This window comes from Rhinoderma darwinii, chromosome 13, assembly GCF_050947455.1.
Source record: "Rhinoderma darwinii isolate aRhiDar2 chromosome 13, aRhiDar2.hap1, whole genome shotgun sequence".
Lineage (NCBI taxonomy): Eukaryota > Metazoa > Chordata > Amphibia > Anura > Rhinodermatidae > Rhinoderma > Rhinoderma darwinii.
In genome coordinates this window covers 22,732,873-22,749,757 of record NC_134699.1, presented here as the reverse complement: position 1 = coordinate 22,749,757, position 16,885 = coordinate 22,732,873, and the positions used below count along the sequence as shown (strand labels likewise).

At 44.8% G+C, this 16,885-nt stretch overlaps 1 protein-coding gene across 3 annotated transcripts; it reads left to right on the top strand.

The window, feature by feature from the left end:
* The first annotated feature begins 249 nt into the window (after positions 1 to 249).
* STARD3 (StAR related lipid transfer domain containing 3) lies at positions 250 to 15,253 on the top strand. 3 transcript variants are annotated; one of them, XM_075845286.1, is made up of 14 exons: positions 250 to 347; positions 3,643 to 3,892; positions 6,110 to 6,187; positions 7,889 to 7,966; positions 8,651 to 8,704; positions 9,591 to 9,708; positions 9,828 to 9,926; positions 10,104 to 10,258; positions 12,065 to 12,127; positions 12,211 to 12,306; positions 12,508 to 12,587; positions 12,668 to 12,772; positions 13,153 to 13,246; positions 14,428 to 15,253. In XM_075845286.1, exons 2-14 carry the CDS (start codon positions 3,695 to 3,697, stop codon positions 14,533 to 14,535), a joined length of 1,326 nt encoding a protein of 441 aa, XP_075701401.1. In that variant the 5' UTR covers positions 250 to 347; positions 3,643 to 3,694; the 3' UTR covers positions 14,536 to 15,253. The 3 variants fall into 3 exon arrangements, with proteins under 3 accessions (XP_075701401.1, XP_075701402.1, XP_075701403.1); XM_075845287.1 differs by having other exon boundaries at positions 308 to 416; XM_075845288.1 differs by lacking the exon at positions 250 to 347 and adding an exon at positions 617 to 1,230.
* The last annotated feature ends 1,632 nt before the right edge of the window (positions 15,254 to 16,885 follow it).

The window sequence follows — 16,885 nt, the reverse complement described above, 5'->3', positions numbered from 1 at the left end:
AACCTATATATCCCAGCACAAATACTGACTATACACATAACCCTGCCCCAGGCCAGCCCCTACCGACATACACATAACCCCGTGCCAACCTCTACCGACATACACATAACCCCGTGACAACCTCTACCCACATACACAGCGCCAACACTACCCACAACTACCAGAAGGAGGAGTATTGTATCACGTTGTATCACCGCTAGCCACACCCACTAGGGGAGGGATTATCTCTCCTTAGCCGTACCTACCAAGAGGAGGGTCTACGCACAGGTCATGTGACATTCCTGCAGTTTCCGTCTCCCGCTACTTCCGGGTTGTTGTGTTTGACCGGTGGAAGGGGAGCGTAGAAGGTATGTATATGAGAGACCACCGACCGTACACAGCCGGGTGTATTCTCTGGTAACGGTATATCGGCAGAGGTAAGAGAGAGAAGTGGGGGAGATTTGTTGCTGTAATGTGTACAATAGGGAGTGGGACGTGTTCCCAGTGTTGTGATATGAAGATTTTATGACTAGCCATAGATGGAGCGGGTCTGCACCAGTTCTATCCTGAAATAAGTGTACGGTCCGCAACCCTTGTCACTCCAGCTGTTGTGAAACTACAATTCCCAGCATTCCCCCGACAGCATTTGGCTGGAATACTAAAGCCTTTGGCTGTCATGGCATGCTGGGAGTTGCAGTTTTATGACACCTAGAGGGACAAAGGTTGCTGACCCCTGCTTTAGCAATTGCGGACGGTTTTTAAGATCTCTGCTGTCAGTAAAAGTAAACCGTTGGGTGGAAAACTGCAATGGTCATGTGATGCTCACGCAGGTGCATGGCTCGTCACAGTGCACTTATAGCTGTTTTGTAAGGAGCTGGGTACCTTTTAGAAGCTGATACACAAAGTCGGGGCGAAAATGGCAGAACTTTTTATTAACTTGTCAGGGGATAATATGGAGCGTGTGTTTTGATGTGCAGAGCGTTGTGTATTGTGCTCACAGCTCTATAGTTGTAGCGCGTGACACTGGTCCTTCTCCATATGAGTGATGTTGGTATGAAGGCTATATGCTGGAAAGACCTGTACCTCCGACAGAACACTGCGACATATATATCGCCTATAGGATCCCGTTGCCTAAAAGCAAATGTATCGTGCGCTACTCTGATATTCCATACTTTTTTTTTTTTTTTTGTGTGGTATACTGACTTTTACCGGCATAACGGAGGCCAGAAGGAGTCTTTGATCCTCCATTAGGTAAATGCATTCACTTTGAGCGTACACACTAAATGTACATTGCAAACGTGAGCCTCGTACTATAAAGATCTATGGAACTGTGCACGGGGAAGTGATAATGTTCAGAGAGGAAGTGACAGATCATGGAGATAAGCGGCGCTGTCGGTGTGAGGACTGATAAGATGAGTGACAATATGGCCCTGGTGATAAGGGTGCACGGAAAAAACGTTATTTATGCAGGTGTAGGCAGATGTTATTCTAAGTGTATCAGACAAAGGTGTGATGGACCCTGCAAAGCTGCGTGCGTGGACCCTGTGCTGCTATGGGTCCATATTGGGGTCCTGTTAGCACATAATATCAAAGGCACTCGGAGGCATTGGCTCCACATTACAGGTCTCCGCATGAGGCCTTAACCCCTTAATGGTGCGTGCTCTAACTGTACATCACGTCTGTGAAGGGGGGAGTATGGAGCGTGCTCGTAAACTGAGTCCGCTCCATACTCGGAGGGTGTCTGCTCTTTAATTGGATGCCGACCATTTTACCACTTAATGCCACGGTCAAGCGACCGTGGCATCTAAGCCAATAGGAGCGGTGGCCCCTTATTACGTGGTTGTGAGACGCCGATGATTGTGATGACAGCCTGGGGACTAATGAAGGCACCCCGGTCTGCCATCTTTGTGCTTCTGTTAACCCTGCCAGAGGCAAATCTTAGTAGGATCCGATAAAAATGACACTACATTATCAGCTGAGTAACTCCGTGTATTATGTGTCTTGTACTGCTCCCAAGTTACAGCCTGTAGTCTACTCCAGAGCTGCATTCAAAATTCTGCAGGATCCTGAGTAGAAATCTCCCAATAATCCTCTCTTGACCAATGTCTGCACCAGGTTTGATCTGATGATTTGCATCTTAGAAATTGTTGTTTTTATTAAATAGCAACAAAAAAAACAAAACCCCAAACATTAGATATATATATAACACCATACATGCAAATGTGAGGGGAAACGTCATGTTTACACCAGGCACTATACATTATTCTTCCTATGTGAGATTTAACTGTCACCCTGCATTATAGGAGCTGAGCTAAGCTGTCGACATGCTTACTGACTGTTTCCGTTGACACCTAGCAGAATTGTGAATGCAGCCTCGGACTATAAGGCTATGTTCACACAGGGCGGATACGCTGCGTAAAAGCACGCAGTGAATTCAAGCCGAAAAACCGCACCAAATTGTGGTGCAGTCTTTTTCCGTCCGGAATGTCTGCTGCAGAAAACTGCACAGAAAAGATACTTCGCACGGCGGCGCGTCCCTCCTGACGTCAGGCACTCTGCAGCCCTAGGATGACGTTTCATCCCATGTGACCGCTGAGGCCTGTGATTGGCTGCAGCAGTCACATGGGATGAAACGTCATCCCAGGAGTCTGGCCTGGACGAAGAAACACAGACTTCTGGGTAAATATAATTTATCCATTTTTTTTAATTTTTTTTTTAGGCGAAATCGCTGTGATTCGGACGCAAAAAATGCAACATCTGCTATTTATTGTGGGTATTACCTCCCTGTTGGATTCAATAGGGAAATCCCGCAACAAATAAGCAGCGATAACGCAATTAAAAATGTCCTTTTGCGGAATAATACTCTGCACCGCGTGTACATTTCTGAGCGTTTTTTCCGCTCTGCATTTCCGCAGCGTGTGGATGTAATCTGTTTAAATCTCATCCACTTTGCTGCTACTGTAATGCTGCGGATTTTCCGCAACAAAATCCAATGCGGAGAATCGCAGTATGAACGTTGAACTTACTCGAATACAGTTTGTAACGCGGGATCAGTACAATGTAAGAAATTCAATGGATTTACTAATCGTTTGATGTAGATTATATTTATATGTGACCTCCAAAAAGAAAAAAGATGCTCGAAAATGTGTTCCTAGGCAGCACCAAATGTTTGGGCTGTTGCCTAGCTACAGGTTCTGCAACCAGTGGGTGACTATGCTGGACCTCCACGTTCACCGTTCTGTATAAGTCCTGCTGGAGTTTATTGATGTACCTCCAGACCTTCCACCCACTAGATTTCTATAGGGGGGGGGGGGTGGCCAATGTTTTTCAGAGCGACCCCTCCCATCTAGGTTTGATTGACATCTCTGAAGGGGACAGTAGGTGACGCAGGAGGCATCAGAGATGTCAATCAAGTCTAGATGGAAGTAGTCGCCGAAATCATAGGACACAGGTAATTTGCACGCGGCACAAGAATTATTAATTTAGTTTTGTAAGGTAATCGTTATTATTGCTGGCACTCATGGGTATGTTCAGAAATGCCTCCTGGCCCTATATAGCAGTTTAGGGGGTCCAACTGCTGACGGGTTCCCTTTACGCCTGTGACTATTGTGTTACTCCACGTTTGACGCTTACGGATGTTGACCTCTTCTCTATTCCTGACAGATGGACCGGTAACAACGATTTCTGATGCTGAAGATCCCGTTCATTTGCCAAGATGAGTAAATTCCCGGAAGACTTACAGTCGGAGCTAGAGAGGAGTTTACCAGCCATCGCCTCTTCTCTGAGTTTGTCACCGCAGTTTTACCTCCCCGCAGAACAGCGCCGGGCGATCTCAGATGTGCGCCGGACTTTCTGCCTTTTTGTCACATTCGATCTTCTCTTCATTTCTCTTTTGTGGATCATCGAGCTCAATGTGAGTGCAGGATACATTATACGGCATGTTCGTTTACAACCTGACGGAATATAGTATTTGACTAATGTAGCAGAGCCGAGTTCGTCAGCTGAACAATCATCATGATATTATAACGTGTCATCTGTGGTTTTTACATGGGACTGCAGGCTAATTTACTGCATTATCTTAACCTGGAGTTCTCATGACACAATTTGGCTCTGCTATATCTGTATGGAATTTCCTGTTTCTATTTTAGTTACTGTTTACCTGTCTGATTCATATTTCCAGGTTAAACATATCAGCCCTGAGTTTATAGGTTTTGAATTGTTTACCGTCTAAGGGTATGTTCACATGTAGTTTTTGCAGGCGGAAAAATCATCTCCTGTTTTTTGTTTTTTTTAAGTGGTTTTGCACCACATGCATTTTTTGCCACGTTTTTTGTTTTTTTACCTATTTCTTCAACAGACAAATGGAATAACCGCGAGCGTTTATCCCGAAAAATGCGTCAAATTGCGACATAAAACGCGTTCGTTTCCGTCTCCCATTGATTTCAATGGGGTATTTGAGGTGGAAAACACATCAAGATAGGGCATGTCGCTTTTTCCTGCGAGCCTTTCTTTTTGCTTGCTGGAAAAATATGCCTCCACCTCCCAATGAAATCAATAGGAGGCAATGTTGGCCGTTTTTTGCTGCGGTTACCGCGGCAAAAACCTGTGTCAACAGGGCCTTACGCTGCCCATGCAGATAAGATGGCTGTCGTTCTACCAACAGCTATGACTCCCTCATTAATGCCCCCTGCACACGACCGTGCCCATAATCACGGTCCACCCGCATTTGCAGGCCGTGCTCCCATATGGAGTATGGTCCGTAAAAAGCAAAAAATAGGACATGCCCTGTGCAATACCAGACACAACCTGCGAGTAGGTGTGGCGCTTTATGTGGAAGAAAGCAGCCATGTTTTTCTAATCCTGTACAACCCTTTAATTTGGCACATTTATAGATACTGGCATAGATGGGAAACGTCTGTCTAGTTACAGTTTAGACAGCCTCAATATATGAGCCCAACATCAATAAATAAAGTTGTCGAGTGATTCTGCCCTTAGGAGCTTGCAATCTACGAAGCTCGTCCAAGTTATTGTTCTAGCTGTGATGGATGAGCTTCCGTTCTCCGCTTGTGGCACTTCTCTGATCAGGTCATTTATCAGTATGAAACGTAGAAATTAGGAATTGGAGTGCAGCAGGCACCGCGCACATCTATCTGTCGCTCATTAATAGGGCGAGTAACGCGGTTAGTATTGACAGGAAATGGTAGTGGAACATTTCCGCACAAAGATGGCCAGAAATGTCTAAGTTCTGTTCGTTGAGACTCCTGAATGGCAGTTCTGCCTAGCTGTGTACAGTTCGAGGGGTTGTATTGCTGTGAACGTAGGTAAATGTCTCGCTCAGGAGCTTGGGGAAGCTGAGTGATAATCTGATTGGCAGCTGTGATAACGGGCACGTTCATTCACTCAGCTTTCCCAGAAATTAATTTACCTAACAAATGGCTAAATAATATTTTTAACAACTTGACAAAAGAGGACAAGTTAGTGATCTATTATACGTAAAAGGATTGTCTTGCTCATTATCTTTTAATAGGGAGTACCTTATCCAGGACCCCTCTCTAGAGGGGTCCTGGATGAGGTGACCCCCACACAATCAGCTGTAACCCCACACAATCGCGTAAATTCTCCAGGAAAGCCACACAATCAGCTGTAATCTGTGGTGAAGCCGAGGGCAAGTGTTCAATTTCTCTGCAGCGCCACCGCAGGGGAAGTAAAGTATTACAGTTCCCATTAAAATCAATGGGCTGTATGTGTAATGTATGAATGTGACGGGTCCCCCAGAGTAAAGACGCTCTTTGCAGCTGTTCTCCTCTTTGACATATGGATGAGGTTCCTGAACAGGGACTGCCTCCCTTATGGGGTATTTTTAAATGTTTTTTTTAAAACCGACAACCCAATTAGAGAAGACCGATAATTGAGAGCCTCAGATTAAAGGAATTTTACAGTATTTTGATGTTTGATCTTCTCATTGCTCCAGTGACTACTTTATGGAGACCTTGCAGTAAGGCCAATAAACTATTTGAGGAAATGACAAGCTGTGCCCATGTTGAGTAAGGCCTGGAGCGCGGATTTCAGAAGTGAATCGTTGCGTAAAGACAAATAATTTGACTTTTTTTCTTTTTTTTTTTTTCCTTAGACTAATAATGGGATTGAGAAGAACTTGGAAAAGGAGATTATGGAATACAAGTTTAGAACATCGTTTTTTGACATCTTTGTAAGTGTTGGCTCCGTCCTCCAGACTGGACGCTACATTCCCAGAATTATCACTCTGTCCATAGCGATGCTCCCTATAAATCTTCTCTACTTGTAACCTGTGGTTCTGGTTACTATTGTCTCCTGATTTTTTTATTTTTTTTTGTTTTTTTTTTTCTAGCCAAACAATAAGTAATTTTAGATCAACTGTAGTTCATGACTCCTGTTTTTACAGGTTATTAAAGAGGTTTTTCCGTCTATATTTATTTTTACAAAATATTACTACAGCAGTAAAAGTCACCGGTATAAGCCTCTGTTCACACATGCGTCATGGTCTTCGTCTATAGCGGAAACCATGACGCATTGCCAGATAAGTCGTATGGATACCAATATTGCTTAATGGACCGCATTGACTTAAAATGCTCGACTGGAAAAAAAAAACCCGTCAAATCTGATGAATTGCCGATGGAGCCTCCAATGACATTGTGAACGTACCAAGAGTCCTGCCAAGCCTCCTCACGCTTTCTCTGCCCTCAGTCCAGTGGTAATTCTGTCCTGAGCCAGAATAAGACAAAGGATAGAGCGATGCTGCCTTACAAGCCATTGAAGGACTGGTTGTTAGGTTGTGCTTCCCTAGCAACCAGGCTGTCAGGCAGGACTCTTAGCATCTTGGCAGTAATTCTCACATGCCAACTCCCTTTTTGTGACGTTAAATACATTGTAAAGATACTGGGCAGGGCCTGAGGGTGCGGTGCATGACACAGGGATTCTCTTTGGTCTTCTTTGAAGCCCCGTGTCATGCTCCACCCCCTCAGAACCTGCATTAAAGGGGTTGCCTGAGTATAAAAATAAATAAACTGGCTGCATGAAATGTGATAAAACAACAAACCAAACATTACTCGCCTAATAAATCCAGTTCCGATGGTGCCCGCCGGTCTTTTCTTACAGCGATGACGCGTTGTAAATCCACGTGACGACTGCAGCCGGTCACTGGCCTCAACAGTTACATGCCAGCCTCACCGCTGGGGACAGTGACTAGCTGCAGTAGTCGCGTAGATTTACGGCATGCCATCGCTGCAGGAAAAGTAAACAAAGACCGGCGATTAACCATCGGAACTGGATTTAATAGGTAAGTAATGTTTGTTTGTTTTATCAAAATTTTTGCGGCCAGTTTGTTTCCTTATACTCTCGGAGTACCCCTTTAAGCATTATACTGTATGTTGTTTTTGTTTTTCTCTAAGTCCGCAGTGCAAGTTCTTTACTGGACATATAGAGATATGTGTATACTTGTGGTCATCTGTAGCTGGCTGGTTTTGCAGGATTCTCAAGATTTCTGGGCCCCACAGTCAGAAACATGAAGCAGGAGTATCAAGACACTCTGGGTCTTGGATGTTGCCCCTTCCCCTCCCCCATGCATCTAAGTTTCTTATCAAGGGTTGTGGGGCATAATGGAAAAATCAAACCTATTATGTCTGTTTCATGTACCTCGTATGGGACATGCAATTCCAGAGTAGGGTTGTACCCATTATCTGTAGGAGTTCTTGGCCTTATTTGCTCAAAGCCAACTGCAATATTCACATTGAACCAATCACTTCTATATTGAACTATAAAAATGATTTAAAGTTGAACTTGTGCGAGCGGCTGTACTGTCTGTTATCTCTATTCACTTTATTGTGTCCTATCAGGTTACGTCTATAACATTTTATGTGTTTGCTTTCATCAGCTCCTGGCAGTATTCCGGTTTTCTGTTCTGCTGCTCGGCTATGCTGTCCTACGACTCCGACACTGGTGGGCTATCGCTGTAAGTCTTTCTGGAAATAAATATTCGCTTAAGTCTTTATCCGCTAACAAATAAGTTATCTGAAATTATATAGATAGGGATGGAAAAATAAAAATACTGAAATTGTTTTTTTCTTTTTATTTATATATATATATATATATATATATACTTTGTCTCCCCCCCCCCCCCCCCATTGGACTACTGCCTGCCATGATATGCTGCGTGCTAGTTGTTAGCGATATATACAGACTACCATAATCTGAAGTGTAGTGGCTATATAAATTTCAGTTTGGCAACTAAAGTGCTCCTAGTAAGGACATTTAGAGTATAAAACGGTTTATTCAGCTTGGGGCATAAAACGTCATAGGGAGGGTCTTCAGGGGCCCTTCTCTCTGAGTCAAAGCAGAGAGATGCTAAGTATCAGGGGCTCTCGCTCTGGCGGACCTATTTCATTTGATTGGCCGACATGTAATGCTACGTTTTCCAGCAGAGGAAACTTAATGAAGAATTACTATAATTTTTTTTATATAAATATAAGCTATGCCACCCTTGCTTTATCACCGTATTATGGTAGAGCTCTCCTCTGCAAAATATGAGTTGAACTGAACTAGTTACGTCATTTTACCCCATGACGCTGGCTCTCCGTAGTCCGTTGGATATAGTTTTAGTTGAGAGACTAACCATTCATTTTGCTGCTTTTCCCAGATCACAACCCTGGTGACCAGCGCGTTTCTTATTGTTAAAGTCATCATGTCACAGGTGAGTAGATCACACCAGTATGACGCCTCGTACACAAGGACACTCAAGGCTTATGGTACTTTTATTAAACATGTTGGTGAATGCTGAATCCGGAAATCCTGTACATCTTTCTCCTATATGGGTTAGCCAAGTGACTAGTGAAGTAGGATTACATATTTTCTCCAAGAAAGTGGAAATCTTCTGTAAGTAAAGGCCCTTTTACACTAGTCAATTATCGGGCAAATGAGCGTTCGTAGAATGCTCGTTCATCTGCTGATTGTATAGTTTTAAATGCATTAACTTATCGTTGTTGGCAGCACATCCCGCTGTGTGAACAGGGAGACGTGCTGCTGACATGATGATGATGTATGGGGGTGAGTGATCGTAGTAATGAGTGCCCGTCCCCATACGTAGCTCCTTGTGACGGGAGCAAACGAGCGCCGGACAACGAGCTGCCTCGTTCGGCACTCGTCCTTTAGTGTGTCAGATTGATTCGGGTAGTTGATGAGCCTCATAGAAACAACCCTCATCAGGTGCCTGCATAAAATGTTGGCTAACTTGTTAAATAGAATTACATCCTATAGGATATATTATAGGCCAGAACTACATTCATAGTTTTGCTGGTTGTCATTGGAAACTGTCACCAAACTTGTCGACCAGACTCTCCCCTAACAGCTTAATCTCCTATAAAATATCAAGACCTAGCATGCTATGTGCAGTTGTTGAGCAAGCGAGGATCCTGGGAGATTTAAGCTCTGAAAACTGCAGAGTTGTTAATGCAGCTCTAGACTATGACACAGACTGTAACTCCGTATCCGTACAATGCTATATAGTTAAAAAGTGAACATACGCTTTATTCCTTTTATCATTGTCTTAACATGTTTTGTTTTTTAATTTGTTTTTTCAGCTTCTATCCAAAGGGGCATTTGGGTATCTACTGCCTATTATGTCTTTTGTACTGGCCTGGCTGGAAACATGGTTCCTGGACTTCAAGGTTTTGACACAGGAAGCAGAGGAAGAGCGATGTGAGTGGCTGCTACAATAGGGGGTTAATGAATGGCACGGTTACCGTTTTTGGCTGCTCGCATTTATTAGGTCTCATTCATCCCCTCATCTGAGTGTAGTCTGTACGGCTTTATTTCAGGGTACCTGGCTGCTCGGGCCGCTGCTCTACGTCCTCCTCTTTTGTACCCAGGAGCTCCCTCCGACGGACAGTTTTACTCCCCACCAGAGTCTTTTGCAGGTCAGAGTTGCCCTTTTATTCTGCTGCTTGCATGGTATGAGAGACGTCTTCACCTCCTGCCATTGACTTCATCTAATGCCTTTCTTCCTTTACCTAATCATTATTAATCGGACATCTTCCCTGAGGCTAGATCAGTGCCGGCTATATTGCTACATTTGTCTCCTCCTGTCACCACAGGGTCAGATAATGAGTTTGATGATGATGAAGAAGCTGTAGGACGGAAAGCTGTAACTCCCCAAGAACGGGATTATGTGCGGAAAGGAAAAGAAGCGATGGAGATTGTAGAGCAGATATTGGGACAGGAAGTCAATTGGAAATTTGAAAAGAGCAACGTGAGTATCTTCTTCTCCAGCACTTTTTGAGAGCAGTTTGACAGTGACAATTATTTGGAGAGGAAATCTGTGTGGGCTGGGTATAATGCATCCTAAATAGTCTTTCTATGAAACAAGTTATTAGACCCCAAAAACGAAAACGCTGACCTTTTAAGGGGTTATTCACTTTGGACAATCCTGTTGTATTAGAAGTAGGGTTACATGATGCATCGAAATATCAATACTATTTCGATGCCATGCACCCTCAAAGGGTTCAATACCGTTAATTCATGTACTAAGTTGTGCGCATGATGTGATTTGTCCGGCGCTGCACTGAAGACCGCGAACATGACGGGCGCGCTGCAAAGCACCCCCATGTTCTCTGTCTTCAGGGCAGGCGCCACCGCTCATTAGTTCAGCGCTGATCGCCGCCGCTATTCTCTTGAATGCTGCGATCAAAGCTCACCGCAGCATTCAAGGAGATGAGAAGGGGGGATGCCCCTTGGATCGGATCACAGGGAATCCCTGTGATGCGATCGACGGACATACCATATATGGGCAGACACCCCAGGGTCCATTGAAGGACCCTAGGGCTGTCTGACCATATTTCCTGTTATTAGGGCATAACTAGGTATGTCCTAACAACTGGCTGTGTACTATCGGTATATAGATATGCCAGTACATTAAAGTTTAAAAAATAAAGTAATGTTACATTTTAAAAAAAAATACACACACACATTTTTTTTTTTTTTTTTTACAATGAGCATTAAAACAAAAGGCTCAATACATAAAATATACACACATTCGGTATCGTCGCGACTGTAATAAATTTATAGCGTCCTTTATAATGTTTACACTGTAAATAAAATAAAAACTGCTTTCTTTCGCTTATTAATGTAAGGCACGAGGTGTGATGAATTTAACCTCCATGTGCCTCACATTAATAGTAATTAACCCCATCATGTACCTCACACATTAACCCAATGTTGTCCATTATGACTGAGAAACCTGATAGGCTTGATTTACTATTAATGTGAGGCACATGGAGGTTCAAAATTCATCACACCTCGCGCCTCACATCAGAAAATGGAAGAACTTTTTTTATTATTTGCAAAGTATCGTTTTGGTATCGAGTATCAGCATCGAAGCCCAAATTCTGGTTTCGTGACAACCATAATTAGAAGGGTCACCTGTTGATAGATCAGCACTTCTGGAACCACTGGCAATCAGCCGGGGGGAAAAGCTGCACTGGCTAAGGCCTCTTCACATCACACTTCCAGTGGAGGTATACCGAGAGAAGGCCGCAACGTATTCCACTATAGAGGCATACTGTGGGATACATTGCCTGTACCTCCCGGGCAGAGCGCTACCTCAAGCGCTGAAAGATCCTGACGACACTGTCCAATAATGTCAGGAGATACAATGCTGGAGTTCCCAGCCAGAGCACTAGGTCTGGCCCTTGGCGTCACTGTCAGGAGGGATGTCTGTAGGTTTCTGACGTATACGTTTAATGTATACCTGTGACGAACGCCATACAGTGGAATCCATCACCCATAGGCTTTCATATCTACTATGCTATTCCATCCTCCAAAACTAATGTATAAAAAGCCCGGCAGAGACTCAGTCGGGCTAATGGAGCCCCATGGACATATTTATTGTGTCAGTCGGAAGCTCTACCGGCGTACGCTATAAACTAAGGGAACAAACGTGAAGGCGGTCTAAGAGATGATCGAAATGGGATCCGCCCCCTCTGAATAAAATTCCCTATTGTAAATGAGATTTCTAGATCATGCAACCCCTTTAACACCTTCCTCCCTTGTATGTTAGGACGTTGGGGACATTGTGTACACGTTAGACATACCTTTCCATGGAAAGACTTTCATCTTAAAGGTAGGATTGTCAGTGTGATTTTCTAGAATCTTCTCTTTACAAGGTGCTCTATAAATGTCACCATGCTCTGGTTTTGTTCTTAGGCTCTCGTTCAGTGTCCTGCAGAGGTTGTGTATCAGGAGGTCATCCTGCAACCCGAAAAGATGGTCTTCTGGAACCGGACAGTGGCTGTTTGTCAGGTCAGCATTTGCGGTTTGTTGTGTTAGTTTTGTAATTGGGTACAGTAAGGTTAAACAACCCCCCCCCCCATTCCAGAAAACGATCTTCCGGACAACGACTGTATCCTACAGCCATGAATGGTGCAATTGTTCCCTAGAGATTCCAAAAATATTTTGTGCATCATAAAAACCTGAAAGCATTCCCTGTATTGTGTTTGTCAGATCCTACAGCGTGTGGATGATAACACCCTCGTGTCCTATGACGTCTCTGCAGGGGCAGCCGGCGGAGTGGTGTCCCCCAGGTTAGTGTCTGTCTGATAGTTACTTAGTCTTTTATAGTTTATGGTGTATCGTCTTTTACTAACTCATAATTGCAATCTAGAGATTTTATAAATATACGACGAATTGAGAGAAGAAAAGATCGGTACTTGTCAGCTGGTATTGCAGGGACACACCACGCCAGGCCTCCGCTAACCAAATATGTCCGGTGAGCAGTTTCTTACGTTTTCATGATGACCTATGTAGATGTACAATATAGATGAGCAAACTGAATAATCTAAACCAGTGATCTCCAACCTGTGGCAAAACTACAACTTCCAGCATGCCAAGAAAGCCGGCAGATTTGTAGCCAATGGAGAATCCCAGGTTGACTATCACTGATCTAAACCATTGCATTACTTTTTATAAATGTGCTTCGTAGGCTTCCGCTATTTTCCCATATGTCCACTAGGGGTCGCTGCACAACCTGCTAAAAATACTTTTGCAGCAAAAAGATAGGGGCCAACCTCTGGAATCCCCACTAATCGCTGGAGGAAGAGATGGGTATAGACACAGATGATATATTTATCCTGTTCCTCTTTCTTGCAGAGGAGAGAATGGTCCAGGAGGTTTTGTAGTGCTGAAAAGCTCTCGGAACCCGTCTATCTGCACTTTTGTATGGATCCTTAACACTGATTTGAAGGTAGGTTTTGTATTTTTTTTTTATTCAATTCTAATCAATATTTTCTTGACCAGCAGGGTTGAAAGTACTGATGGTGTATCAGTTAGGGTATGTTCACACGCTTAGCAAAATACGTCTGAAAATACGGAGCTGTTCTCAAGCGAAAACCACTCCTGATTTTCAGACATTTTTGTAGCAACTCATGTTTTTTGCGGCCGTTATTGGAGCTTTTTTTCAATGGAGTCAATGAAAAACGCCTCCAAAAACGTCCCAAGAAGTAACCTGCACTTCTTTTTCGCGGGCGTCTTTTTACGCGCCGTATTTTGACAGCGTCGCGTAAAATTAAGCCTCGTGGGAACAGAACACTGTAAATCCCATTGTAAGCAATGGGCAGATGTTTGGAGGTGTAATGATGCTGTTTTTTCAGGCGTAATTCGAGGCGTAAACGACCCGAACTACGTCTGAAACCACTGCGTGTGAACATACCCGAAGGCATGTCACCTCCAATAATGTATAAATTATTGCATTTTTTTTCATTGCCAGCACTTTTATGGGGTGTTCCCATCTCAAACTTCAAATTTCTGATAGATGCGGGTCCCACCTCTGACCTCCCGTTCTGCTGCTGGGCCCTGGCCACTAGGAGTGCGTTTTGCTACGCTGTTTCCGTCGCTCCCATAGAAGTGAATGGGTATTCCGGAAACGGCATAGCACAGAGTCATGCTGTTTCCGGAAATCGTCAGCTACGGAAACTGTGTAGCTCGCTCCTCTAAGCGGTCTTGAGAACTCGCATTCATTTTTATGGGAGTTATGGAAACCTCGTAGCAAAGCACGCTCAACTCAACATTTCTGAAAACTCGGCCACCTCGTAACTGTGACTGAAGCCCAGCAGCAAAATTTAGGACGGGGGCCAGGGGTCCCCATTGTAAAGATTGGTGGGACCTGCATCTTTATGTCATTTGTGGCAGATGGGAATACCCCATTGACAACTTTTTAAAACGAAATTGCAGGACGATTGAGCCCCGCGCTTCTTCCACTAGGAACATTCCCAAAACAGCCAGATGTTCCCATTTTTCTAAAGCAAATTACTGTGAACCGTTTGCGGTCTGGTCGGGACTGTTGGCATCTGTCGTCTTGTGGGCACTGCCTAATGAGCTCTATCTTTCCCTTTTAATAACACAACTCAATTTACCTCTTTTTAACAGGGTCGACTACCCCGCTATCTCATCCACCAGAGCCTGGCCGCCACCATGTTTGAATTCTGCAGCTTCCTTCGGAAGAGAGTCAGTGAAGTTTACAGTGGATCCTCATAATTTTTGTCTTAAATTTCCAGCCTAGGCACCTAACCTGTGCTGCTGCCTTCCTGCTGCTCAAGCACTGACTTCAAGCTGTTGTCTGCGAACCCCCCCCCCCCCCCCTTATTTTTGTCTTGTGGAAAGAACCGTCCCAAACAAGACTCACTATTCCCTGTGTCTCCAGACAAAAGATACAAGTCTTGCCATGCATTTCATGATGATTATGAAGACTGACAATGACCTAAGATCAGTGAAGCTGGCAATGGCTGGCACCCGCAGCTGGCAATGGCTGGCACCCGCAGAGCTGGTCATTGCACAGTCTTTTTTGATAAAGGTTGCAACTGAGTTGAAGCGTCTGAGCCACTAATCAAGTTTCTTATTAAACTGAATGACGGGGCTTCCTGTTTGGGAGGAGTGACGTTCACCCCATGCTGGGCATGTAGGGTTAATATCTCCCAAATGTAGTGACTTTAATGGATCGCCGAGGTCCAGTTTACAAGTGACCACATTCGTATTTAATTTCTCTGGTTCTGTAGCTGTAATGAGTAGAGAGGGGGATGGGTGTCCGCCTCCGACAAGTAAGTAGAGGGATGCACTGAATTGTACAGACGTCGGTGTGTGCACTAAATTATTTTTATTATTTCATTGCCTTGTGTTGCAGTAGTTGACAAGGCGTTAACCCTTAACACATCGAATTGTTTTCTCTCACAACGTATTAATTATTCATTTCACTCAGTTTTATTTTGTAATGTGTTTTTTAATTCGAGCACCAACCTGTGCCTATCGGCCCTCGCTTACGTTACATGGTTGAACCTCATTTTGCAGCCACTATCCAGAATGAGAGTTGTAGGTCAAGGACTGCTGAACAGCCACAGGCCGGCGAAAGCTGCCCATAGACGTGAGATTTCTGTCGGAGACCAGCCGAGCCCCCCCCCCTCCCAATAGAGGGAATTTGTAGTCACAAGTGGGGTCCGGCTACCGCACTTTCTTGCCACCAGAAATAACAATAATCGCAATGTTGACAGGCATGTTTATGATGCAGTTGGGGTAAACATCTGGCGGCTGAACAGTTTTCTCATGTCAATGGCCAGCTTAAAAAGCAGCTGTCACCTCTCCTGACGTGTTTATTTTAGTAAATACTTGTGATCCTCATAAAAAAAACTATTTTGGAACATCTATCTTTAGAGCTGTGGTATGCCGTCCTCTGTTATTCCTCCTGTAAACATATATAAATACATTTACAAATGGATGTCACCATTCACCTTGTCAATAGGGTGTGTCCCTACAGTCTTACATTATCAGCACTGATTTGACAGCGTCAGACTGTGTTGGGACACACCCCATTAACAATAGTGAAAGGTGAATGGTAGCACCCAGTTGTCAAATTAAGCATATTTTTTCAGGAGGAATAATAGAGGAACAGCACTAAACTTCGCCTTGTCCAAACTAAAGAATTGAGAAGAGTAGTTGCACGTCTAATCCCCTTCCTCTTATCAGGCCATTTGTTGACTCTGTGACTCGGATGCTACTGGCAAGTGGGCCAGACTTAGGGTTGTGCGACCTGTGCCATTGCACAGGGCGCATCAATCCAGCAGGTGGAAGCGGACGCTGCGTTTGCTTCCTTTCCCTGCTTGTGTTTCAGAGGGGCCCGGCGACTCTGCAGCTGCCTTTCTCCCTGGGCGCTTCTCTCTGTGGCTTTTCATAATGGCTGCTAGCGGCGACATCGGGCAGGAGGGCGCCTGTGCCTGTGCCCAGTGGCGCCGCTAGCAGCCGCTGTGGCTGCTACAGCGGTAGCAACGCCACATTCAATAGTATCTGCATCCTTAGGATGCAGATACTATTGAATGCTATAGCAGAGCAGGGAGGTATTTCCTTGCTCTGCCATCTGCCTATCTACAGGCCTACGGCCTTTCAGGTGCAGGGACAGCATTCCTGTGCAGGCCGCCGTCCTGATGTCACTGGATCACGCCGGCCTACGCAAGCATCCTGTCGGCCTTGTGGAACAGGGCCTAGGTGAGTACAATTTTTGTTTGGGGGGCACTGTCTGCTAGGGGAGGTGGGGGAGCTGTATCGCCACGTCTACAAGGGGGAGGTGCTGTATGGCACTGTCCACCAGGGGATAGTTGTTGGCTTTATGGCACGGTCTTCAATGGGGAGGTGGAGGAGATTATGGCACGGTCTACACGGGTGAGGTGGGGGAGATTATGGCACGGTCTAAAAGGAGGAAGTGGGGGAGATTATGGCACGGTCTAAAAGGAGGAAGTGGGGGAGATTATGGCACTCGACAGGGAGGCTGTGTTGCACAATCTGCAAGGGGGGGGGCCTGTGGGTGGCAGCCAGGGTAGGGGGGGGGCATTCTACAGTGTGG

Coding starts and splice junctions, on each gene's coding strand:
- STARD3 (XM_075845286.1), top strand. CDS start 3,695: ATGAGTAAATTCCCGGAAGACTTACAGTCGGAGCTAGAGAGGAGTTTA. Junction 9,709..9,827: donor GGAAGCAGAGGAAGAGCGAT/GTGAGTGGCTGC, acceptor GCTTTATTTCAG/GGTACCTGGCTGCTCGGGCC. Junction 10,259..12,064: donor GGAAATTTGAAAAGAGCAAC/GTGAGTATCTTC, acceptor CTTGTATGTTAG/GACGTTGGGGACATTGTGTA.